Here is a 27,235-nt window from a genome sequence, read left to right on the forward strand (position 1 = left end):
TAAACAGGTAAAAAACGCATGCATTTGGATATTTCGAGATCGGTTTCAGGCCTCACTCATATGTGGAAATAAATCAGATATAAATGGGATATGTGCCAATGCGACTCATGTAAACAAGCAGATCGGATTTTCTGAGGCTTTGCGTTCTGTACGTCATTAAAATTGCTACAATTTGTACTCCTCCACGGTTAAATGACGTCTTATGTTACCCTTGCTGGCAAAATGAGTGTAAATGCACACAGTTTATTTTGAGCTACAGGCAAAATGGTGAAAAAGTGAAAAATGCCGGTTGAGATTTTGACAAAAATTTGTTTATTAAGCCCCCGTCTAGTGATCCCAAATGCTCCAAATAGTGATTAGACATCTAAAAGTTTCTTTATTTGTACATTTGCTGAGAGGATTAGCTTTCTCTGCTCGCTTCTTGAGCTGACCGTCATCCAAAGTGTGCGCATAATGCGCTTCCGACGGTGTGCAAACCCAATAAATGCACATATAACATTTGTGCAAATTTATCAAAAATAAAAAACTGAAAAGATCCTATTGCATAAGTATTCATACCCTTTTCTGGGACACTGGAAATGTAGCTCAGAGAGAATAACAGATAATTGCCAAATGCAGATGTGCAAAGCTTGTCACATCAGACCCAAAAAGACTTGCGGCTGTAAAGGTGCTTCAACTATGTACTGAGTTAAGGGTATGGATACTTATGCAATGTACTTATTTCAGTGTTTTATTTTTAATACATTTGTAAAATTTGCAAATCTGGTTTTTGCTTTGTCATTATTATGGTGTATGGGGTGTAAATTGATGTGGGGACAAACTTATTTAACTAACATAATGCTGCAACAAAACAAAAGGTGAAAAAAATGAATACTTTTGCAAGGCACATTACTCTCAGAAGGAAGCACATGTGAAGGAGGTAAACGACAACAACGCATGCACAATGATTAAGACGGTATGGCAAGTGTAAACCCATGAAACAGATATGGGTCACAATTGAAAGAACTTGTAAACGGACAGCCAAAAAAAAATCGGATATAGGCAACAAATCAGAACTGGGCATCCCTCCCAAACATTTTCGTTTCGTTTTTTATTCGTTGACAAAAATGTCAATAGATTTCCGGCATCGTTTTTGTCATTCAAAACAAGTTTTCGTTTTGTTATCGCCTCGTTTTCGTCTGCGAAAAAATGTGTTCGTCAACGAAATTAACACTGTTTGGGAACCAGCCAAAAGAAGATCATTTCTGTTTGGCAAAACACACACATTCACATTTTTGCACAATAGAAATGCACACATTCTTAACTGCTGATTCTTGTCCAAGTGGTGTCTCTACCATGAGTTGATTTCCCAAACAGCAGCAGTTGTGACAAACAATGAGCACCGACCTGTTAGTTTCTGCAGTATCATGCTCCTGCTGCAAACAGTTGTATATTACACATATTCTGATTGGTTGTGACTGTGTTATGTGACACAGCATTTCGAGAGTGGAGAGGCAAATGACTTGAAGCCAGGATCTGCTTTCTTTCCTTCAGTATATTCATCAGTGAACACTTTATTTGTTAAATGCATTTGATACAAAAGATATTTTTAAAAGTCACAGACTCTCTACATCCCTTTCTTCGGTCTCTTTTGCCGTTTTCAAAAGACAGAGAGGTGTAATAACGCTGAGATCTTGGCTGATTCTCTTTTTTCCTACCATAAGCCTCACTATAAATCATCCTGTTGACACACAAGCACTTGCTGTATAGAAACAGCCTCTACAATGGCCACTGACTTCTGTTTACTGATATGTTTACAAAGGGTATGTATAGACTAAGCACTGTGGGAATCCATGTTAATGTGTGCTTTTGTAAAATGCTGGAGTACACTCTTAAAAATAAAGGCGCTTCACGATGCCATAGAAGAACCTTTTTGTCTAAATGGTTTCATAAAGAACCTTAAACATCTGAAGAACCTTTCTGTTTCACAAAAGGTTCTTTGTGGCGAATAAGGTTCTTCAGATTATAAAAAGGTAAGCAAGAAATGGTTCTTTAAAGAACCTTTGACTGAATGGTTCTTTGTGGAACCAAAAATGGTTCTTCTATGGCATCGCTTGAAGAACCTTTCGAAGCATCTTTATTATTAAGAGTGTATTTGAGTCTATGAGATTATAATAATCTGTCATTGCTCATTTGTAGTGCAAATGTTTGTGTGTATACAACTGTAATAAACAAACAATCACAAATTAACATCTCAATTGTTTCTCACTGACAGCAACAAGAGCAAAAGTTGATTATTGCTTCACTCTCCTCCTTCTTCTCAGATGTTTTTCTTGAGGAAAAGATTGCAGTATTTTCACAGATGCCTTCATATAAGTGACTCTGGACCACAAAACCAGTCTTAAGTAGTACAGGTGTGTTTGTAGCAATAGCCAAAAATACATTGTATGGGTTAAAATGATAAATTTTTCTTTTATGCCAAAAATCTTTAGGATATTAAGTAAAGATCATGTTCCATGAAGATATTTTGTTAAATTTCTTACTGTAAATACGGTCAAAAGTTTGGGGTCAGTAAATTTTTCTTTCTTTTTTTGAAAGAAATTAATACTTTTATTCACCAAGGGTGTGTTAAATTGATAAAAAGTGATAGCAAATACTTACATTGTTAGAAAATATTTATATTTTGAATAAATGCTGTTCTTTTGAGCTTTTTATTCATCAAAGAATCCTGAAAAAATATCACAATTTCTAAATAAATACTTTGCAGGGCAACTGTTGCAATATATAATCCAATATAGATCCAATATTGATCATTCTAATAATAAATCAGTATATTAGAATGATTTCTGAAGGATCATGTGACACTTAAGACTGAAGTAATGGCTGATGAAAATTCAGCTTTGCATCACAGGAATAAATTAAATTTTAAAGTATATTACAATAGAAACCATTATTTTATATTGTAATAACATTTCGCAATATTACAGTTTTTTTTTCTATATTTTTGATTAAATAAATGCAGCACTGATGAGCATAAGAGACTTTCTTTAAAAACATTACAACTCTTACTGACCCCAAACTTTTGACCGGTAGTGTATATCAAAACATAATTTTTGATTAGTAATAATAAAAGCATTGCTAAGAACTTCATTTGGACAACTTTAAAAGTGATTTTCTCAATATTTAGATTTTTTGCACCCTCAGATTGCAGATATTTAAAGAGTTGTATCTCAGACAAATGTTGTCCTATCCCAACAAACCATATATCAATGTAAAGCTTATTTATTTAGTTTCAGATGATGTATAAATCTCAATTTCAAAAAATGTACCCTTATGACTGGTTTTGTAGTCCTAGATCACATCTAGAGTTTAGAATTATAACTAAACTAATAGTTCTCAATGCATTCTTTCCAAATATCCAAGCAATGGCATTCAGATTAATTGTATACTTACTTTATGTCAAGAATGGCCTTATCTGTTTTCACAAGAATTATAGGAGAAACATCTAAAACAAATAACTCTATAAAGCCTGCTGGATTATATTTGATATGCAAATTTGACATTTCTAAAGCCTCTAAATTGCCAACATGATGGAAACGACATGCCTTCTGTTGAGCTGATTCATAGTTCATAGTAAAATGTTTTTAATTGTAATTGTAAAAATGTCCACCTTCAGGTTATGGTCCACAAGTCTTTTTACTGTGCAATCTGTACCGATTTCTATAAAGCAAACTTAAGAACAAATCTTGTACTGTGAGTAATAATTCTAGATAAAACCTTTTTTATAACTTGATTTTCCATGCACCATGTTTTAGAAAAATCATGTAAAAATCAAATGTGATCATCAGGCATTTGAGGAACATTTCTTGTTCATCTCTCAGTCTTCATCGCATTGCATTATATGCTTTTCCTCCACAATAAAAACAAAAAAAACTCTAATCATAAAACTAATTTAACTAATCAACTTACTAAGACATAGTATTGGGAGATATAAAGTGCCAACTATATTATTATTTATATGCATTTTACATAAGTAGTCTGTTATAAAGATCTCACTGATTTAAAATAAAATAATACTTTTGCCCGTATTTTTGCCCAGTTTGGTGTTTTTCCTTCTTGAGTATGAGCTTGCATTATATTATACTATTTTTCCTATACTTTTTTTATCTTTTATTCCCTAAAGGTTTGATAAACTGTTCCATTTAAACAAACAAACCAAAAACAAAACACAAAACTATGAGCATGTTCTCTGAAACCAGCAGAGAAACACAACATAATTAGATAATAGTATGCATACATTTTGCTGTAAGTACAGAAGAGCCAAAAAATCCACAATGCAAATTATTATATATTAGTTATAACAAACAAAGATTATTTCTAAAGATAAATTGTAGAGTTTACATGCTTGCTGTCATTAAAGAATTAAATACCAAACACTAATGCATTCTCAAATTTTGACTTTTAAGAAACGCTTCATCCACATTGTTATGCTGATAATATAATTTGCAATGACATGACACATATATTTTCTCCTGTGGTCTCAGACCGTTGGACCCCGCTGCATATGCAAAGGTCACATCATACATCAACACAGACATCAGGCAGATTCATAAAAATCAGAAATGCAGAGCACACAACACCATCCAGACACACTCCTCGCAGAATACTGCAGTGCACCACAACAGGGTGGAGAGAGAGAGAGAGACACAGACACAGACACAGAGAGAGAGAGAGAGAGAGAGAGAGAGAGAGAGAGAGAGAGAGAGAGAGAGAGAGCAACAAATGTGAAAATGTGAGTGAAGGCAGATAAAGTGGAAATGAAATAATGACGAGATGAGGTAAAATTGAGAAAAAAAAGAAATAGGCAGAGGACAAAGAGAGAAAAGCAATGCGATAGAAAGACAGCGGGAACAATACTGAGGGAGAGCGCTGAACATCAACAGAGAGAGAGAGAGAAGAAAATGAACAGCAGTGGTGGGAGAGAGCCACGCACATTTCTCCACAGCGTGTCTGTCTGCAAGCCGTAAAAAGGCCCATTCTGATTAATGTACTTTATAATGAGTTAGCATAGGCAATTACTGCACATGCTGAGAAGAGGAAAAAAAACAAGTGAGTGAGCAAAAGAGAAAGAGATTGGAATGGCTTTCTATCATTCTATTCTATATATATATATATATATATATATATATATATACCAGCACCAGAGGATATTGCATAATATAATGTGCTTGGCTTCATGTTCCATTTCTTATCGATCATAAGTTTAATCATATTTCTTCACTCTTCATTATTTGATTGATTGGACTGGCCAAAAGTTATACTGCATAGATAAACAAAACTGGAATAACTATGTTTTTATGCTGTTTAATGTGCTACGTGGAAGTATATACTCTGCAGTATACAGTATAGCACTGACTTATATTAATGACTCATATTCACAATATTTTTACTATTTTGCTACAAATAGTCATATTAATGCACTTTTTTTGAAAAAAAAAATATTTATATATATAATTAGTTTTAGCTCTATCAACCATTTTTTTTTTAAATAAAAGAAAATAAAATCTAAAAAATTAAAGTGTTAAAACACACTTTGGCATACTTTTAAAAAGAGTATGTGTTACAGAAATAATATATTTTATAAGAATATAATAAGCGAGAACCAGAGGTGTTAAAAAGTACTCAAAAATTTTACTCAAGTGAAAGTACAGATACTCAGTGAAAATTTTACTCGATTAAAAGTACAAGTATCTGGCCAAAAACATACTTGACTTTAAATTGTACTCAAGTATTTAAAAAATAGAAGCACTTTTTTTCTGACAGACATACAGAAGTATGGTTAAAGGGAGAGAATGAAACAAAATGCAATGGCACAGGTCAAACATATAAAACAAATAAAATAAAGCACAGCGGAACACCGGAAAAATACAGGGAAAGAGATTAAAAGGAAACTCCATCCATTCCACCCTCATGCCATTCCATTTGACTTTCATTTATCAGATGAACACAAACTTAATAATAACTTCATATAATGCAAGTTTATGGTGCATCCAAAAATGACACTTCAAAAACTATATACAAAGTGAATATGACAGTAACTAAATATTAACTCTAGATATTGAGAAAATCGCCTTTAAAGTTGTCTAAATTAAGTTCTTAGCAGTGCATATTACTAATCAAAAATGAAGTTTTGATATATTTATGGCAGGTAATTTACAAAGTATCTTTATGGAACTTAATTTTTGTCATAAAAGAAAAATAGTTAATTTTAACCCATATACAGTGTATTTTGGACTATTGCTACAAATATACCTGTGCTACTTTAGACTGGTTTTGAGGGTCACATGGTCTTCAAAGTGGCAATGCAAACAGCATTCACTGTTTATTGTCCAGGCTGAAAATCATTTGTACTTACCTTGTTTCCATTAGGGGCTATCCTCTAGAGAGCAAGCTCTTTGTAATACAGCATCACAGCTTAAAGGGACAGTTCACTCACTAATGAAAATTAGCTCAATAAATCATGATTTACTCACCCCCAAGTCATTCTAGACCTGCAGCACATGCATTTATTTTCTTTGCTAACACAGAAGAAGACATTTAAAAAAAAATGGCTGTTTTTTTTTTTCAATTCAATAGTCAATAGTTAAAAAATCCTTCAGAATGTTGAGTTGCACTTTATTTGACTTCTTTTGTGCTCAACAGAAGAAATAAGATTTTAAAGTCAAATGTGTTTGTGATTTCCAAAATAAAAATAGCGAAGGTATTCCAAATGGTGTCCCAGCATGGCAAGTATCTCTCATCTCATCTCAAAAATCAAACTCAGTCAACTGTAACTGTATCTGCGGACAAAACGAATCAGCATTGAAAGAAGGGGTACTGTACATATGACATGTCTGATCAATCCATGTCCCATAATGCATTTTAAGAAAATGAGGTCCATTCCCTGGAACTCCTTACTCTTCAACAATTTAATCTAGGCATTTTATAGCAACATAATCTTCTCCACAGTTGGCAGCATAATGCAGCTACTCCCTTGGCTAACCTAGTTAGTGCTTGCATTGCTACAATGTTACATTGGTAATGGAAGACTAAGCATGACGTTGACTCTCATTGTCTGTGATTCCACTGCGTCTGAAGCAATAGCAGGCATAACAAAGCAATATGTTTAACGATATGGGACAGGAATGAGATCGGAGATGTTTTTTATGACATTTTACTGGCAAAAACTGAATGCACTGCAAAAAAAATTTCTAAAAAAAAATGCTTTTTGTCTTGTTTCCAGCCAAAATATCTAAAAATTCTTAAATCAAGAAGGATTTTCTAGATGACTAAAAATTATTGTCTTGTTTTCAGAAAAAAAAAAATCAAAATTAAGTACGTTTTTGCTTGAAACAAGCAAAATAATCTGCCAATGGGGTAAGAAAAATAATCTTGTTTTCTGTTTGAAATAAGATTTTTTTTTCTTACCCCATTGGCAGATTTTTTGGCTTGTTCTAAGCAAAAACTCACTTAATTTTGAGTTGTTTTTCTGAAAACAAGAAAATAATTTTTACTCGTCTAGAAAATCCTTCTTGATATTAGAATTTTTGGATATTTTGGCTGGAATCAAGACAAAAAAATGTAAGGTAGAAGAGCATTTTTTGCAGTGTGCAGTTAAATGTGAGTCACCATATGCCTGAATTTGCTTAATGCAATAAGAAGATCTGTGTTCATTAACATGAAAGTTAGTGCCTAGGAGCTAGAACTGAAAACACAAGACACTACAACACAAAGGAGGTTTGGGTCTTGGGTTAAATCATGGTCTAGTTTTAAGCCTCAGGGGTTCTAGTCTTGGTCAGGGTCTCAGGGGGTCTTCAAATGGTCTGGGTCTTCTGGGTCTGGTTTTGATTCTATCCCTTCTACAGATACACACATAAAGGGCCCTGAACAAATTCTTCCCGTTCTTGTACTTGCACATAATATACAGTATCTTTTAGTATCTTCTTAGGGGACAATACTATAGAAATGAAACTTGGATATATTTTAGAGTAGTCAGTGTGCAAGCTGCAGTATAGATTTACAGTCCTCTGAAAATAACTCAACATACAGTCATTATTGTCAAAACAGCTGGCAACAAAAGTGAGTACACCCTAAGTGATAACAGCAGTATGTTGTTTAACCAGGCAAAGCCACATGTCCTATTCATCGTGTTTATGTTTTTGTCTGCTTGACCGGACCATACAAACTTGTGTATCTTGTATTAGAGCAGTTCAAATTAGCTTTAATTCTTCATACTGACCACTGGATGTTCAACATGGCATCTTATGGCAAAGAACTCTCTGAGGATTTGACAATTAGAATTGTTGCTCTTCACAAAGATGGCCAAGGCTATTAGAGGTTCAGTAAAACCCTGAAACCGAGTTACACTACAGTGGTCAGGGTCATACAGAGGTTTTCCAAGATGGGTTCCATTGGGGACAGGCCTCGCAAGGGTTGATCAATGAAGTTGAGCACTCGTTCTGTGCGTCAGGTGCAGAACCTGGCTTCAAAAAATAACAGCATGAGTGCTGCCAGCATTGCTTTAAAGGTTGCAGAAGTAGAAGGACAGCTTGTCAGTGCTCAGACAAGTCAACAAGTCGGTTTGCATAGGCGTCACCCCTGAAGGAAGCCTCATCTGAAGCTGGCTCACAAGAAAGCCTGCAAACAGTTAGCTGAAGACAACCAACAAGAGCATGAACTGCTGGAACCATGTCCTGTGGTCTGATGAGACAATAAGGTAAACTTGTTTGGCTCAGATGGTGTCCAGCATGTCCAACTGTGTCTTGTCTACAGTCAATCATGGTGGTGGTAGCATCATGGTCTGGGGCTGCATGAGTGCTGCTGGTACTGGAGAGCTGCAGTTTATTGAGGAAAACATGGATTCCATTATGTACTGTACATTTTGAAGCAGAACATAATGCCTTCCCTCCAGAAACTAGGCCGAACGGCAGTTTTCCAACATGAAATTGATTCCAAACACACCACCAAGATGACAACAGACCTGAACCCTATTAAGCTCCTGTGGGTCATCCTCAAGTGTAAGGTGGAGAAGCACCATGTGTCCAATATCCAGCAGCTTGTGATGTCATTATAGAGGAGTGGAAGAGGATTTCAGCAACAACCTGTGCAGCTCTGGTCAATTCCATGCCCAGGATGATGATAACACAATATATTGACACTTTCGACAAGTTCACTTAGGCCCCGATCACACCGAATGCATTTTTTAGTTCTGAAAACACAAGGCACACCGCACTGACTTTTTTGGTGACTTTTAAAAAAGAGCAGTGTGCTGCGTTTTTTTATGTTGCTAGGTAACGACCAAAATAGCTGTCCTGTCAGTCAAATTAAAGGATTATAGTGCGAGCGCTCTAAAACATTTGGGTTTTGCCGTTAAGTAAACTGTCATATTAGCAGAAACCTTAATAAATTCAGCCTCGGGTTACCCGCAACAGACACCAAAAGTTTCTCCTTCATTATTGCAGTCTCTGGACTTTCTAAGCGACGGTAAACTTTCGTCACCACAACAGAAGACCCGCCTCTCCTTTCATTCGTTGGACAATGGGGAAAAACTCGAATGACGGCAGGTGTTTTTCCGCTCAGAGTTGCTTTTTTTTTTTTCAACTTCAGACGCTCAGAGTGCTTCTGCAAAAACGCGAGGCACCAGGACACATAAGCAGCGTGTAGAACGCTTACTGTCAACAGAATACAATTTAAAAAAGGCGCCTCTCACTGCAAAAACGTGTTCTGTCTGATTGGGGCCTTAGGGTGTACTCACTTTTGTTGCCAGCTATTTTGACAGTAATGGCTGTATGTTGAGTTATTTTCAGAGCAGAGTAAATCTATACTGCTATACAAGCTGCACATTGACTACTCTAAAATATTTCCAAGTTTCATTTCTATAGTATTGTCCCTTGAGAAGATACTAAAATGGTTGCTGAAATGTGAGAGGTGTACTCACTTTTGTGACATACTGTAATTTCAATTAAATAAAAAGCCACTTAAGTGTATTTAAAGAGAGACACTTTCATGACTGCTTTTAACACACTTTATGAAGTCTGTTATCATTAAAGGTTTTACTTTAAAGTACATTTTAAAGGATTATGTTTTAATGCTCTTTTGTACTTGTTTTGATGTCTTGACTATGTCTTGGTGTGCTAGATTGCAATTGCATCCTTACAAATATGCATTAATGAAAAATGCATGGCATACAAGTTTTAATATGCAGACATTAAAGTATATTTTAGTTTATTATAAATGTTCGTCAGTACATTCAGCAGTACACTTTAATCATATTTCATAATCATAATTATGAACATGCATACAAAGATGCACTTAAGTCCTATTTAAATAGGGGGAAAGCTTTAAAGTTCTGCTTTATTGTTTTCGACATGTTGGCTAAACATTTCCGTGCATATGTTGTCCTGGATAAGTGTTAGAGATTTAATACTAATCTTAGTTATGAATTTTGCGTGGGAATCAGAGATCAGTGTCTCTGACCTGATTGATTTCTTATCGACTAGCAGTCAGAACGCTGTTGGATCACTCACTGTTGATTATGATCTTGGGTAAGGGAGAGGATTACAGATCCACAAGATGCTGGCCAACATCTACCCAAAGCCAAATGAACAGAGGGACCCAGCACACAATCATTTTATTTGCCCATATTTTGTACCATACTTCATTAGCCAAAACAGCAGTCAATCTTTCTTTGTTTTACCTAAAATACATTGAAAATTCCAGACATTTATTTTCAAGTCAACACTGAAGGTTAGAGAGTTAATGCTTTTGCAGTGTACTTCTTTAAAGTAAAACAAAAGATTATTAAAACATTTAGTTTTTTGTTTAAAGTAAATTAAAACGGTGATTGTAAATGGACTTCAACAAAAAACCTTTTATTTGACATAAAAGTGTACTTGTGTTATGAAAGATATAGTCATTTAAAATTAAAAGTACACTTAAGTGCCTTTCATTTCTTTTAAATTATCTTCAAGTACAGTAAATGTACTGTACTTTTAAGATATGAACTACACTACAAGTGCACATTCAATACAAATAAGTACTTTCTTTTTCACAAAGGGAGGACAGAACCTTCTAATGTTAAAATGTGTCGTCTAGTGTTTCTTCACAGCACCTACAATCATCCATTATATTTACACAAGGACAGATGAGCATGTTAAACATGCAAATCACTGCAAGCCACTTCAAGCCTGCAGGAACTGATATAAAAATCGAACATATGGTTTGTGAATAATTTTCTGGCTAATACAGAGCGCTGGCTGAGGACGCTGCTGTATAACCTCTCTCTATGACAAGCACAACTGCGATATTCACAGATGATGTGCTATCAGACGCATATGCTTCTTAATGGCCTCCATCTCCCAGTGCATGAAAATGAAATGCTAGCTTTTTTAATCACAACAATTAAGGGGCATTAGTATAATTATAGCTGCTGTTATTCTGAATGTCATTAATGGTTTTACACAGCAAGTATATTCTAATGTGTTGGTATACATGGCTTACATTTGAAAAAAAAATAAAAATGTGGGTGCATTTAACTGCATTTATGAACGGATGCTCTGAATAACATGCTATCTACTACTAATCATCAACTTCGCCAGGATAGTAAACCATTATTGTTACACAGTACATGCTGTTAAAAAAAAAAAAAAGAGTAGCCTGCAGTATTCTAGTATTCTATCCTGAACATCCTACTGATCAGTGAGAAAAAGAGAGGGATTTGGTGAGAATCTCTTCACCTTACCCACTTGAAACAAGTTTTGACATGAAAGCACAGTGACCATGAACTGAAGTTGCAATGCCTTTGTGTCTATATTCATTAAAAACTGAGATGACAGTTTACTGAGAAAACTCCACAAAAACAATCTCCCTTTTTCACCTGCCAACTTCCACCCTCTGGCTAACAATCTCCTGTCCTTTATACACCGTTGGCACAGTTGCTGAACACACCACACTCCAATAATAACACATTGCAAACTAGATAAAAAAAAGAGTGCACCATGGTAAACTTTGAATTTGGCTTAAAGGATAACTATTGCCAAAATGCAACCTGGGCTGTTTTTTTTTTTTTTACTGTAAACGAGACAAACATATATCTAAAAGCATAATTACGACAAACGAGCCGTTTTTGAGATTGACCGTGATTTCGTTTTGTGGTCAATGGCCGGTGAATGGGAGAACTAGGGGCATAACTCTGAGTGCATCAAAATTGATATTTTGACAACACTAAGAAGGCTCGACACACCATGAAACTTTGCTGGAAGTATGGCCTGGGTCTCTACACATGAACTCCAGCATTGAGAACATTGTTTGTGTACACAGAGTTTACTAAAAAGAAAGGTTTTGAACAACTCACTTTCACTGTTTGGGTTTCCGCTCGCGGCCGTCTTGCCAGTCAAGAAGTGTTGATCTCCGAATGCGAATGAATGGACTCCATAGGACGAAATATTAGGCTTATATGAGTCTCTTTTTACAACTAGAAGGTTAATATTGTTTTTCACTTGCGACAAAACAACGAATTAGCCGTGCATTTATATGGAAATATGCTTTAGGAGCTATCCATCCTCGCATTCGGAGATCAACACTTCTTGACTGGCAAGACGACCGCGAGCGGAAACCCAAACAGTGAAAGTGAGTTGTTCAAAACCTTTCTTTTTAGTAAACTCTGTGTACACAAACAATGTTCTCAATGCTGGAGTTCATGTGTAGAGACCCAGGCCATACTTCCAGCAAAGTTTCATGGTGTGTCGAGCCTTCTTAGTGTTGTCAAAATATCGATTTTGATGCGCTCAAAGTTATGCCCCTAGTTCTCCCATTCACCGGCCATTGACCACAAAACAAAATCACAGTCAATCTCAAAAACGGCTCGTTTGTCGTAATTATGCTTTTAGATATAAGTTTGTCTCGTTTACAGTAAAAAAAAAAAAAAAAAAAAAAAAAAAACAGCCCAGGTTGCATTTTGGCAATAGTTATCATTTAAGTAAGTCTGGCCAAAGTCTGAAGTAGTTTGCAAAGATTGAATACTTAAGGTTTTAAGGCCATACAGTCTATCAAACAGACGGATAAAATGATAGAACGATAGATTGTCTAAAATGATGCAAATTTTCAAATAGACGCTATCTTAATTAACCAACTGCATATTTGAAATCAAGTACAAGTATATTCTCACCTAAAAACCTTTTAAAACTACATTCCATGACAAAAACAGTAATAATTATACTGGATTTGGGCATCCACCATGAAAACTCGCTGAAGCACTGATACGATTACAAACTGTGAAATGGCTGTTGGAGTTCTGATATCACTCTAATATTGCAGTCTTATCAGCCAATCAGATTCAAGGACCAGAAAGAACTGTTGTATAAATAGTATGACAGACAGACAGACAGACAGACAGACAGACAGACAGATAGACAGATAGATAGATAGATAGATAGATAGATAGATAGATAGATAGATAGATAGATAGATAGATAGATAGATAGATAGATAGAATGACAGAATGATAAATAGACAGACATAATAGAAACAACAACAACAACAGCCATCATAAAAGTTGCTAAGCAATTCAGTCAAAAGTACACAGGCAGCGCTCTGATATACAGCATTGAATTTACATAAACATGATGAGATTTTGCCGAAACAATTTGCTCTGGAACAAATACTAGATTAATGAGACCATAGACTACCTGTTAGATTTTCCCAAAATTAATTATATCTCATGATTTTGGGCGCGTTCATGAGGGCAGAACAGCTGCTGACGATTGTCTAAAATTATGCAAATTTTCAAATAGACACTGTCTTTATTAACCAACTGCATATTTGAAATCAAGTACAATCAATTTTTTAAAACTACATTCCACGACAAAAACAGGAATATTTATAAAATGATACTGGATTTGGGCATCTGCCATTGAAACTCGCTGTAAGAAGTACTGCAAACAGAGCGATACGATTGCAAACTGTTGGAGTTCTGATATCACTCTAATATCACACTCTTATCAGCCAATCAGATTCGACAGAACGACAGATCGAACAACAGATAGAACGATAGAGGTGTTACTATGTGGTTACTAAATAATTCTGGTGGTTGCTAGGGTAAATAAGCAGAAAGATAGATGGGAGTTTTAAAAGCATATCAAATGTCTAGTGAGTGTTTCTCAAGCCAGCATAATGACATTCATCTCACTTTCCAACACTCTCCACTAGTGTGTGTGTGTGTGTGTGTGTGTGTGAGATGTCTAGGAGGAGTCTGTCCACACTCCACAGCCCGTCCAAAAAGTCACTTGACCACACGGAGCAACACACAGCAAGTGAGCATCTGTCCAACATGGAAAACAGCCAAGCAGAGTTTGTTTTAGGTCCAGGTGATCCAACGGAGTGATGTGCAGCAAAGTGGAAACTCATTTAAATAATGGCTCAGCAATCTCCGAGAAAGATCCGCGAACGATCCGTGGGTGTGAGTCTGAGGCTGAGATTAGCACAACACACGCTCACACAAACATATTTCACAGCGAAGCAACATATTCAATGAGACGAAATGCGATGTCGTACTGGATTTTATCCACCCAGAATTGATTAAATCCAGAAAGCAGGCAATCACACAATAATGAAACCAATCACAATGTGAGCTACTAGCCCTTTGAAACAAGGGTGTGTTTCCATTTCAGGGGCAGAGCAAGTACATTCTGATCATGAGTCTTTACACAGCGTTCTTTTTTCTTTAGGATTACATGCACTGATGAATGTGCATGAAGAGGTAAACAGAGTCAATTCTGATTCAATGTTGACTTTAAAGGATAAATCAGCATTGCCTCATGTTCTAATAATAGCATCCCTCAGACAGTAACTCATGACCTTTAAAGACTTAATGGACAGCATGGATTGTCCAGCTGTGAAATATGTGCTTGTGTGCTTGTATAATTGCATTCCACAGAATACACCTACATTCTAGATAACACACATATGCACAGAGAGAGAGAACTCCATCAACCAACTAAATGTTTACATTTCCTCAGGAAAACGCCACAAATCTAGTTTGTTGTGAGTGACTGCCAGAGTGTTGCTATGCTGTTGCTAAGGTGTCTGGAGTAGCACGTTTCTGTGTGATAGTTAAGAGTTCTCTGGGAGGCTGCTAAAGCATTGCTCGGTGGTTGCAGGATGGTTGCTTTCAAATCAAAAGAGATGTCACTTGTAATATTTAATATTCTGGGGCCTACCCTGTGAAAAATGTTTGGAACTTTTAATTACCACATGCAGTGAAATAACAATGATTTAATGTCACATTCTATGCGATTTTACTTTTAAATACTGTCAAATATATGGGTTTTGCAAGTAAAAAATTATGAGCTACCGGATAATTTACAGTTAAAGGACCTTTTGTGATTACAGACCAATATATCTTCTTTAAAGGTCCACAGAAGTGTTTTGAAACATGCAGCGTTATTCTATTTGTTGACGTAAAACAGGAAGATAGAGCGGAACATATTAAGCAGTCACACCCCTTTTTAAAATAGCGAATAGTGTTTCATTTTTTCACAGCTTGGGCCAGAGCCTAGAGCTCAGTAAAGCTGCATTTGACAGTGTATGACAGCCACAATCTCATCTATATCGCTATAAAACATACCATTCTGAGTAGAATTTAAATGGTGATCCACTCTGTGCTCATTTCTCTGGGCTGCTGTGGAACGGCACAAAACCAGACTTCTTTCGCCCCAATAGAAAGCATATTTGCACTGTCTGAATCATTCCCTATCCCCCATATATTCCCCATTCACCGTACAGAAACTACTAATTCTGTGAACAAGTGACTGATTTCAACTGCAGCTTCAGCGTCTATTTATAGTGTAGGGGGCGGGGCACTACGGATTCTAGAGAGCGTTTGATTGGACAGAAAGTTTAATGAGAAGCTGAAGTGCAGAGTGATGTCATCAAAACCGCTGATCCATATTGGCAGAAGTTAGAGACTGTAAGTTTTAAATGCTTATATCTTGTAAACTAAATGCGATAAATGCGTTCAAATCAAAAAACTTCAATTGTGATTTCATGGGGACTTTAAATTGTCTTGCTTTTCTATTTTTGTTAGCAGTAATGTACTCTAGGGTGTTTTGTGTTACATTATCTGGTATTTATTTGATGTTTATGCATTATTTTAGAGATGTCTGTTTGCCTGATGGTGTTTTGTCTTTGTGTGTTTGACCATGGTTATATATGACTATTATATATGACAGGCCTCTCATGATGAGCTCTGATTCATCATGTGGCTTTAAATGGTCATGCATTAACAAATTAAACATGAATTAAACATTGATTGTAACGTTATTTCATTGCCAACTTTTCATAAAAAGTTATTTAATTTATTTAAAAAAATGATTGGATATTCAGAAGTTATTTAATAATTTTCGTCACTGAAATCAAGGTACGCACTCTGTACGGAACACCGTTAATGCTTATCATTTTCCGTACACGTGCGGAGGAGCTACTTTTCCCCACTTTTCTTAAAAACTATTGGTCCAAAAGACATCAATCAAAGTGTGTACTGCGCAATAGTTACTCTCCCAGAGAATGATCACACAAACATGCTTGTCATGCTTTCAATAACGGAGGAGTTGTCGCTGGCGTGCGGTGAAGGGCGAAAAGGGTACGGAACAGGGTGAGTCTATGTTACATCAGCAAAAGAAATGTTTGGTAAATGTAGAAGGCTTGTGCTGTAGACCCGCTCCATGTTTGACGCTAGACCACTAGACTGACAGTAGTTGACAGGAAGAGAGGATCCACTACAATGACGTACTTCCGGTTTTTGTGAAAAACGTCTATTGAGGACAGCAAGCCCAGTTCGTTTACCATTAACCATCAGGACTGGATGGGCAGGCGAACTTGTGAACTGTAAATTCAACAGGATATCTTTTACATTGTAGATATGACTTGAAACCATCCAGTCTTTTATTATACACCAAACACAAATCAGTTAAATTAACTCATTAAACAAGTTACTTCTGGCAAGTTGTGTGTTTTACGCAACAACTAATTCTGTGTCACAGAGCTTATACTTCATAATATATTGAAATGTACTAAACACCAAAGGCATTAGATGAACTAGTCAATAATGCAAGCAAAGGAGGCGATTCCACTCCTGCCCCCTTGACATCCAGTTTGCCATTCATTCAACTCAGCCATAACACAATGCGAAGTGAGCACACATGCACTCAGTACTAAAGCGGCTGTCAGTGTGCCCTTATGAATCTTTGAAGAAGCCATAAAACATCAGCCAGCGCAGAATAACCCAGTCTCGGCCTGAGCTGAGCTGCCACCCAACAGGTGGCGTTACACACATACACACGCCTCCTCCACCTGTCTCACCTGTACTTCATGCTACTGTGCCGTCCAATGGCCTCCTTCATGTGGGCGTGGCCTTGAGGCAGGGGCCGGGACCCCGGCGCGTCCCGCGTTTTGACCAAGCTCTGAGGGGCGTAGTTGCCATTTCCGCCCTGTCCGCTCCCCCTTTCTCCTCCTCCGCTGCTGCCCCCTGGTGGAGGGGCAGTTCGCAGGCCGCACAGTCGGTCCTCACTGCGGCTCTTCAGATTGTGCTCCGTGCAAGCGAATGAGACCTGCATCCTGACCAGCTCTCACACACTTGTGACACTTGTGTGTTTGAGTTTATCAGATTGGATCACTTAGTGTTTTTGAGTAGATAGATAGATAGATAGATGCACAGGGCAAAGCTGTGCTCAAGTCAGGTCTTGCACCTGCCGGCACCAACTTGCAGCTGTTGCGCGGAGGGCGCGCGTCCAAACGCAACCCTAACGCGGTGGGGTGCGTGTTTATGTCGCCAGGCAAAAAGTCACGACTGGCTGCTGTCCAGGCCTTTAATGTGCCGCTGCGTGCACAGTCTGTCTATGCAGTCGCCCACTGCACTTCTCCGATACCCGGATCGACGCAACTTGAAGACGCTCCTCGCCGTGTTGAGGCATTCCTCTGCAGAATCCGGGTGGTCTCTCTGTGCGAGGCGGGGGACCTCCTCAAAATGCGGAACCACCCATCGACACCGGGTTTCCACCGACGGGATGCGCAACAGCCGGTGCCGCTTCACCTAATGGCACCGAAGCCCAGCTACGCGGTGGTCGAACGCGACTGCAGAGACGCGCGTAGACGCGCACGCTTGTGTTCACTCGCGCCTGGCCATCTCCTCGTCTACAGTCGTATGAAGGCACACCAGCACTCTTTCACGCGTTAGCTAGTGATGGTCACTATCTGACACACAGCGCGCCCTCACGCGCTCTACACACGGCAGCAAATGTCGCGCTGTTTTTCTGACGCGTAATTATTGCCATGGTGATCATCGCACGCGATCAAAAGAGAGTTTGACAGCTCCGCAGTGTCCATATTCCATCGTCACATCTGTCTAGAGTAGCCGGTGTGTCGCGTCATGAAGGCGGTGTAACGACGGAAGGCTGTCGATGGAGATGTGAAGGGAATTGTGCATCCGTTCAGAGCGACAGAGCCATCAAACGCGATACTGCCAACTCAGAACCCAATGAAACCCTCTGTGATCCCCCACCCTCTCTCTCTCTCTCTCTCTCTCTCTCTCTCTCCCTCTCGGATTTCCATTGTGATTAATGTGTGAATTGAGCAGGACCACTGCGGAATAATCACGTTATTGTTTGGGTTAGGACTTGACACACACACATACGTCCACCCACACACTCAAACAATATTTTACATTACTGTATTGCTTAAACATATGTATGAAGCAAAACGTGCTTTTAAACAACATATTAAAATAATATTGTTAAGAATAAAATAGAAAATATTTACAAATCTGTGCTTTTCCCTATACAAGCTGACCAAAACAGGAGTTTCCAATCCAGGCATCCAGTTAACCATGGTCTCTAATATGTGACCCTGGACCACAAAACCAATCATAAGGGAATACATATGCTTTTCATTGATGGTTAGGATATGACAATATTTGGCTGAGATACAACTATTTGAAAATTTGCAATCTGAGGGTGCACAACAATCTAAATATTGAGGAAATTGCCTTTAAAGTTGTCCAAATGAAGTTCTTAGCAATGCATATTATTAATCAATAATTAAGTTTTGATATATTTACAGTAGGAAATTTACTAAATATCTTTATGAAAAATGATCATTTTGACCATACAATGTATTTTTGGCTATTGCTACAAATATACCTGTGCTACTTAAGACTAGTTTTGTAATCCAGGAACACATAGAATGCTACATTTGACAGATAACACTGTAGGCCTATATTCAATTTTAGCAAATTCATCATATCCTCAAACTGGCCAAATTTGATCAAAACCAATTAAATGAACCACATTTAGAAATAAAACAGAAATACAATATATATATTCAAAACTATGGAAGTAGAATATTATCCAAGTAGCTTCAAATTGACTGAAACAACAACAACATATCTAGTTCCCTACACAAAGTAATTTGTAATCTCTTAAAACATCAGTTTGTCCTTTGAAAAAGCCAAGTTTCTTTTTTTCAGTTTGTTTCATAAAACATTTAATTAACACTAGGAAATATTTTTTCACATTTTTGGACACAATCAAACTTCAAACATAAAACACGTGAAAGAGAGAACAAGGAAAATATCAAAGTCACAATTGTTTGTGCATCATTTGTTAAATGGATGTTGAAATGTAGGCAAAAAAACTGTAACATGCACTGTGAAATTAGATAGGGTGAATTTCCATTTCATAACGACTTTAAGATATCATGATAATCATGAACATGCAGACAATAAAAATATGGCTTAAACGCAAAATATAACTTCCAAACTTCAAGAACATTCTTTGCGAGTTCCCTCAGTTAGCAGTACAATGTGTGAACTGTGACCCTGACATAAATATGAATAACAAAAACACGCTCTTGGCTCTTCTCACAAGTTGCTTTAGAAGGCCAAGGGTGGTTTTTAGAGCCAGATGTTTGTGCCACTGTTGCAATATCTGCACTGAACTACCTCTCTGATAACCAACCACAGGTAAAGCAGACGAAACCTGAAAAATATTCACACCAAGCATCCCGAATAATGCTGAATCAAAATGAAACTGCAGTTGTTTAAGGAGCCGTGTAAGTATTCCTGCATTCTGAACCGTGGGAGTTCTGTGTGTTGTTCAAATGACTGTTGAAATGGAGCAACGTTTGTACACTGTCATGCAGCTATAGCATGTTTTTTAAAGCTGTACTCAGTGCATCAGGGCACACAGAGACTGCTGCCAACCAATCAGAGCGAGGCAGTGCAGAGGAGGCAGCCAGTGACAGCGCAGCACAGCTGTGCTCTGTAGCGAACATGGGGGGAATAGAACAAATCTGCTCTCATCAGAGAACATCTGCATGCAGTCCAGAGCCAGACAGAGAGAAAGAGAGAGAGAGAGAGATGGGGGTGTAGCTGCATGTCACTCAATTCATTTGCTTTCTGACAATGCAAACGAGCCAATCAAGAATCCTCTTTTAGGAACTGTCCAGGGTTCTGAAATGCTCCAAAAATGCCAGATCAGCATGAATTACAATTAATCAGCAGTTAAAAACTGAATCTTGTATTTTAAAAAGGCACAATTTGACTATTGTATATTTATATATCATGTAAATCTATTCTTGTGATGGCAAAGCTGCATTTTCAGCAGCCATTTCCCCAGACTTCATTGTCAAATAATACTTAAAAAAAAATAAATCTAATAAGCTGATTTACTCAAGAAACATTACAAATTATCGATGTTGTTCAAACAGTACTGTGATACTCCATCCTTGCATTTAATTGATAAAAACTTGAATAAAATATTAATTTCTTTCAGTCTTACTGACTCCAATATTTTGCACAATTATGTGTATATAGAGAGATTCATTATACGTGACCCTGGACCGCAAAACCAGTCATAAGGGTCAGTTTGATAATATTTAGATTTATGCATCATCTGAAATCTGAATAAATAAGCTTTTCAAGCTTTGTTAGGACAGGGAAATATTTGAACATCTAGAATTTGAGGGTGCAAAAAAAATCTAAATATTGAGAAAATCGCCCTTAAAGTTGTCCAAATGAAGTTCTTAGCAATGCATATTACTAATCAAAATTAAGTTTTGATATATTTATGGTAGAAATATTACAAAATATATTCATGGAACATGGTGTTTACTTAATATCCTAATGATTTTTGGCATAAAAGAAAAAATTATTATTTTGACCCATACAATGTTTTTTTGACTATTGCTATAAATATACCTGTGCTACTTACAACTGGTTTTGTGGTGCAGGGTCACATAAAGCAAATTAAGCCTATTTTAATACCAATATTTTTTTAATACATTTTTTCAGTATTTCATGCCAGTTAAATACATTTTTCCCTTCTTTTCTCATATATATCAATATGCCTTGCTTATACCAGGTCGGACCCCTTTTTGCCTTCACACCTGCCTTAATTCTCCCTGGCATAGATTCAACAAGGTGCTGGAAACATTCCTTAGATATTTTGGTCCATATTGACAAGATATCATCACTCAGTTGCTGCAGATTTGTCAGCTGCACATCCATGAAGTGAATCTTCCATTCCTGAACGTCCCAAAGGTGCTCCATTAGATTGACGTCTGGTGACTGTGAAGGCTATTTTAATATGGTGAACTCTCTGTCATGTAAGAACCTAGTCTGAGATGATTTAAGATTTGTGACATGGCGCATTATCCTGCTGAAAGTAGCCAGCACAAGATTGGTCCGCTGTGGCAACAACACTCAGGTGTGCTTTGGTTTTAAACAAAGCTCAATTGGTACTAAAGGCCCAAAGTGTATCCCATATCCCTCACACCATCAACAGCCTGAACCATTGATAGGATGGATTCAAACTTTCATGTCATTTATGGCAAACTCTGACCCTACCATCTGAATGAAGACTCATCAGACCAGGTTTTTCCAATCCTCTACTGTCCAATTTTGGTAATTTCTGCTTCAAGGTTCGATGTGTTATTCAAAGATGCTCCTCTGCAGACTTTGGTACAACGAGTGGTTATTTGAGTTACGGTTGCCTTTCTTTCAGCTCAAACCAGTCTGGCCATTCTCCTCTGACCTTTGCCATTAACAAGGCATTTTCGCCCACAGCACTGCTACTGGATATTTTCTCATTTTTCTGACCATTCTCTGTAAACCCAAGAGATGGTTGTGCATGAAAATACCAGTAGACCAGTGATTTCTAAAATCAGCTTTCGTCCCCATTCTGATGCTCATGTCTACATGCCTAAATGTATTGAGTTTCTGCCATGTGATTGGCTGGTACAAGCAGTTGAACAGGTGTACCTAATAAAGTGGTCAGTGAGTGCATACAATCAAACCAACAATTATTCAGACACCGGATATAATTTTTAATATGATTTACTAGTGGATGCAGGAACCTGTAGTTCATTTATGGAAGTAAGGATAGCAAAATAAAGTAAACTGTGACATATTATACTCACTATTGTAAGTGTTCATACAGTGGACTACCAGTAAAATTAATAAACATTTGGGACACTTTGATCTGACCATGTTTCGCTCAAGTTTTTTTTTTTTTTTTTTTTAATTGCTAAAGCAACTTTTACACCACAGACTAAGCAAAATTAAGCATTGCTAGTTAATTGGTCAACAAAGTATTGAAAGTTGTGTAAATACTGTCATACTAACAGTTGCCTGAATTTTTGGTTAATTGTAATCCATACCTTTCTATTAAAGTTGTCTGACATTATCAAGATGTACTTGTTCTGAGACAGAGTTCTTGTCATATTTTATCACCATTTTTTAAACTGCAACAAAAAAATGTGATAATCTGAGTTGATAATGTTGAAGGTGTCTGAATAAATTTCGGTTTGACTGTATTCTATACACACACCAGGGTTGCCAGGTTTTCACAACAAAATTGCTACTCGAACTAACCCAAAACTAGACCAGTTGCATTCCAGGGGGTAAAACACACATTTTTGGCAGGCTTCTTCTAGCGAAATTTGCATTCCAAGAGGCTAAATATCATGTTACTGGTGTTGCTTCAACCCACAGACATGAAAGACAACCTGGCATCAGTGTTAAAGTAGCCCAATTCCACGGGAAAACTGGACTTGGCAACACTGAGACACCTGAGCATTACACCAACAGGGACTTGGATGACATTGCATTAAATATACAGTCATTAACATGAAGTTGGTCCCCCTTTGCAGCTATAACAGCTTCCACTCTTCTGGGAAGGCTTTCAACAAGATTTAGGAATCTGTCTGTGGGGATTTTTGCCTATTCATCCAGTAGAGCATTTTTGCTCACAAGTTCTTCCATACCAAACTCATCCAACAATGACTTCATAGACCTTCCTTTGTGCATTGAGGCTCAGTCATGCTGGAGTAGAAAAGGCCTTTCCCCAAACTGTTCCCACAAAGTTGGAACGGAAGGATATTAAAATGTCTTGTTTTTTCCCCTTTATTAACCCAAACCCTGAAAAACAGCCACATTATCCGTCCTCCACCAAACTTCAAAGTTGCCACAATGCAGTCAAGCAGGTAACATTTTTCTGGCATCCGCCAAACTCAGACTCATCCATCAGACTCTACAGAACAGGTTTCCACTGCTCCAGAGTCCAGTTGTTGGGGTGTTTTACACATTTCAACCAATGCTTGGTGTTGCACTTGGAGATGGAGCTGCTCAGCCATGGAAACCAATTCCATCAAGTTCCAGTCACACAGTTTTCATGCTGATATTAATGCCGGTGGAAGTTTGTAACCCTTCAGTGGAATCAGCAAAGCGTTGGCGACTTTTACACACCATTTACCTCAGCACTCGGTGACCCGCTCTGAGACTTTACATGGTCTTCTCCTTCATGGCTGAGTTGCTGCTATTGCAGAAAGCTTCCAATTTCCAATAAAACCACTAACAGCTGACCATGGAATATCCAGAAGGGATGAAACTTCACAAAATGACGAGATTTGTAAAGTTGCACCCTATCACAGTACCAGGTCTGAGCTCTTCAGAACTACCCATTTCTTTCAGAAATGTTTGTAAAGGCATATCCTGTCTGGAAAATCTTGCCTGCACAACAAATACAATCATTAGTACTTAATGTTTTAAATATTACATTTTGGTAATAAGAAAGCAACTATTTAGATTTGTTTCGTTAATGACAGTTGAAGTGGTTCAGTGCATTGACATTAAAATACCAAAATAGGCTTCATTTTCTTAAAGGGATAGTTCACTCAAAAATAAAATGTTGACGTTAATCTGCTTACCCCCAGGGCATCCAAGATGTAGGTGACTTTGTTTCTTCAGTAGAACACAAACGAAGATTTTTAACTCAAACCGTTGCAGTCTGTCAGTCATATAATGGCAGTCAATGGGATCCACAGCTTTGAGAGTAAAAAAAAAAACAGGTGAGGCAAAGAATGGCAGATAATTGCCAAATGCAGATGTGCAAAGCTGGTCACATCAGACCCAAAAAGACTTGAGGCTGTAAAGCTGCTTCAACTATGTACTGAGTTAAGGGTATGAATACTTATGCAATCTACTTATTTCAGTCTTTTATTTTTAATACATTTGTAAAATTTGCAAATCTGGTTTTTGCTTTGTCGTTATTATGGTGTATGGAGTGTAAATTGATGTGGGGGAAAACTAATTTAAAGCAGTTTAACATAATGCTGCAACAAAACTAAATGTGAAAAAATGAATACTTTTGCAAGGCACTGTATACCCAAACAAACCAAGCTGAGGGGGAAAGGCGCCATGTTCCGAAACAAAGTGTCAGGTGTGAAAGCACCCTAAATTAAAAATCTTCATATATGTTCTATTGAAAAAACAAAGTCACCTTTATCTTGGATGTCCATAGGGATAAGCAGATAAACATCAAATTTTCATCTTTGGGTGAACTATCCCTTTAATGCAAAATAAAAGCTCTTACTTTTTTTCTTATTTTGTATTTTGAGATGAAGTATGAGATATGAACATGTTCTTGACATGATTTGTCAGATTTGCTCTCAAAAATGTGTAAAATGTATGTTCTGCTCAAAACTGGCCATATTATAAGCCGATAAGCGGAGCAATATTGTGATCAAGGTGTTCACAGCTGTGTCAGGCGATATGAATTTGCACGGCTGTGTCCCACTAAAATGAAGCTCATCGTATCCCTGTTGTACTTCTGTTACACTTCAAATAGTCATCTCAGCCGCAAACAACGTGAAAAGCGGCGACTGAACATGTGCTTTGTGGAATCAGAGCACAAGCCACCTGGTTTGCGAATGAGTCCATATGGCGGTAGAAAGATGGAAATAAAGGCAGGATATGCCCTCTTATTTGCCTGTAAGGTGTGTCCTACTAAAGGCATAATTAAGATATAATTGCAAATTAATTGGCAGAAAATGACAAAAGTAGGTCTCGACCGATAGCGCGAAGGGATTTATCAGAGGACGTAAAGCTCCACTTTCTTTCTGGGTCTAATTTCAAAGAGTGAAACTGCATTAAATGAAGACTGAAAAATTCTGAATTAATTCTCATTTTCTTGTCTTCAATACATCTGTTGCATGGCCCCCAGTGGACAGCGAAGAGAACTGCATGTCAATTATTCATGGAAGTAAGAATATGTTTTTCAAAAGAGGAGAGCTGGAAACAGATCGCTGTCCCCCCTGGAGAGACAGAGCTTTTAAGTGCTTCCATCTGGAGAAAACACAATATGCGATAACATAAAAGCGTACACAGATACACACATGTGCGCAGGCGCTTCAAACAGCGGTGTATGCATTCAGACAAACGCTGCACAGACTTAACATTTTGTTTTGTCTTGTTGCTTTTTTCTGTCACTTGTCTTCCAGATCCTCACCATCCCTGTGGTACTCATTGCCCTCTCGGTGTTTTTTTTTTCTCTTTAAGCTGCTAAACATAAGCCTCTGCTTCATGCATGTTCGCCATCTTTATCTTCTCAGAACCAATATGTCATCATTTAAGACAACACTTTGGAGAAAAAAAAAATGAAAAAAGACAAAATATCATATGAGCCTTACAGCAATATATTTATACATCTGTGTTTTAAAGCAATATATTTTCAAATATATATTATTTTGAAATATATTTCAAAATTATATTAAAATGGCCTGAAATACATTTCAAAAAATATTTATATGCTTATATATTTTTTTGTCAATTTGTTTGTCTATATTTGACAATATATTAAATAAAAATTAAAAAATATATGTATATGTATATATATATATATATATATATATATATATATATATATATTTCCACAACATGTCATCATTTAAGACAGCACTTTGAAAAAAAAAAGACTAAATATCAAAAATGAATTAAAAGAAATGTGACATATCAACTCCAAATGAGACAACTTACAGCAAATAAATATATTTTCAAATATATATTATTTTGAAAGATATTTCAAAATTATAACAAAAATGGCCTAAAATACATTTACTAAAATACACTTCAAAATATATTTATGACAATATATTTTTGTCAATTTATTTCGTCTATATTTAAAAATATATTAAACAAAAAATGAAAAAAAAGTGAATAAATTAATAAATTATATATATAAGCATTCATATAAATAAGAAAGAAAAAATTTCATATTTCACATACTTGACTTGTTGTCTATAACAAATTTAACATATTTAAACAAAAATAAATAATGAATAAAGTCTTAGGCTAGGCTAACACAAGATTGGAAAATGTATTTTGGCATTTCATGGATATATTGATATATTTTATTGAGAACATTTAGAACATATATTAAGCATATATTATTATTTTATTATTTTTTGGAGATCCAGCTTCACCAACAGCAAATAAATAGTATTTAAGTTTCAAAGTATATTTATGTAAATATTTATTTAACTAATATATTTTTGGCCATTTTTTGTTATTGTGGAAAATATATTTGAAAAATATAAATATAACGCATTCATGTATGGATGTAGAAAATACATTTACATCATGTCACATCTAAAGAAAAATTCAATATTATAAATAAATAATAAAATAACTAAAAATCCCCAAGGAACATACTTTAGTGTTTCAAAAAAATTACAATATTACAATATATGTGGGGAAAAACATTAAACTTCATTAAATAATAATAAATTTACCTCTAGTAGGCTTTTTTCATTCTCATTTGCATTTAGCCTAAATGTTCAATACTATAAGAAACGGGTAAGAAATTCTTACAACTGAAATACATTTTGTAAT

General features: G+C 36.6%; 1 protein-coding gene across 2 annotated transcripts in view; it reads right to left on the reverse strand.

The window, feature by feature from the left end:
* Positions 1 to 27,235, reverse strand: part of LOC141334517 (voltage-gated potassium channel subunit beta-3) — a 61,647-nt gene that overhangs the window by 32,396 nt on the left and 2,016 nt on the right. The window contains exon 1 of one of the 2 annotated variants that reach the window (XM_073839622.1): positions 17,374 to 18,453. The exons of the other annotated variant lie outside the window; for it this stretch is intronic. Within the exon in view, the coding sequence (XP_073695723.1) occupies positions 17,374 to 17,627 (254 nt within the window). The 5' untranslated portion in view covers positions 17,628 to 18,453. Of the gene's footprint in view, positions 1 to 17,373; positions 18,454 to 27,235 lie in introns of those variants that run through there. 2 annotated transcript variants of the gene reach the window in all.

Source organism: Garra rufa, chromosome 5, assembly GCF_049309525.1.
Source record: "Garra rufa chromosome 5, GarRuf1.0, whole genome shotgun sequence".
In the NCBI taxonomy this organism is placed as follows: Eukaryota; Metazoa; Chordata; class Actinopteri; order Cypriniformes; family Cyprinidae; genus Garra; species Garra rufa.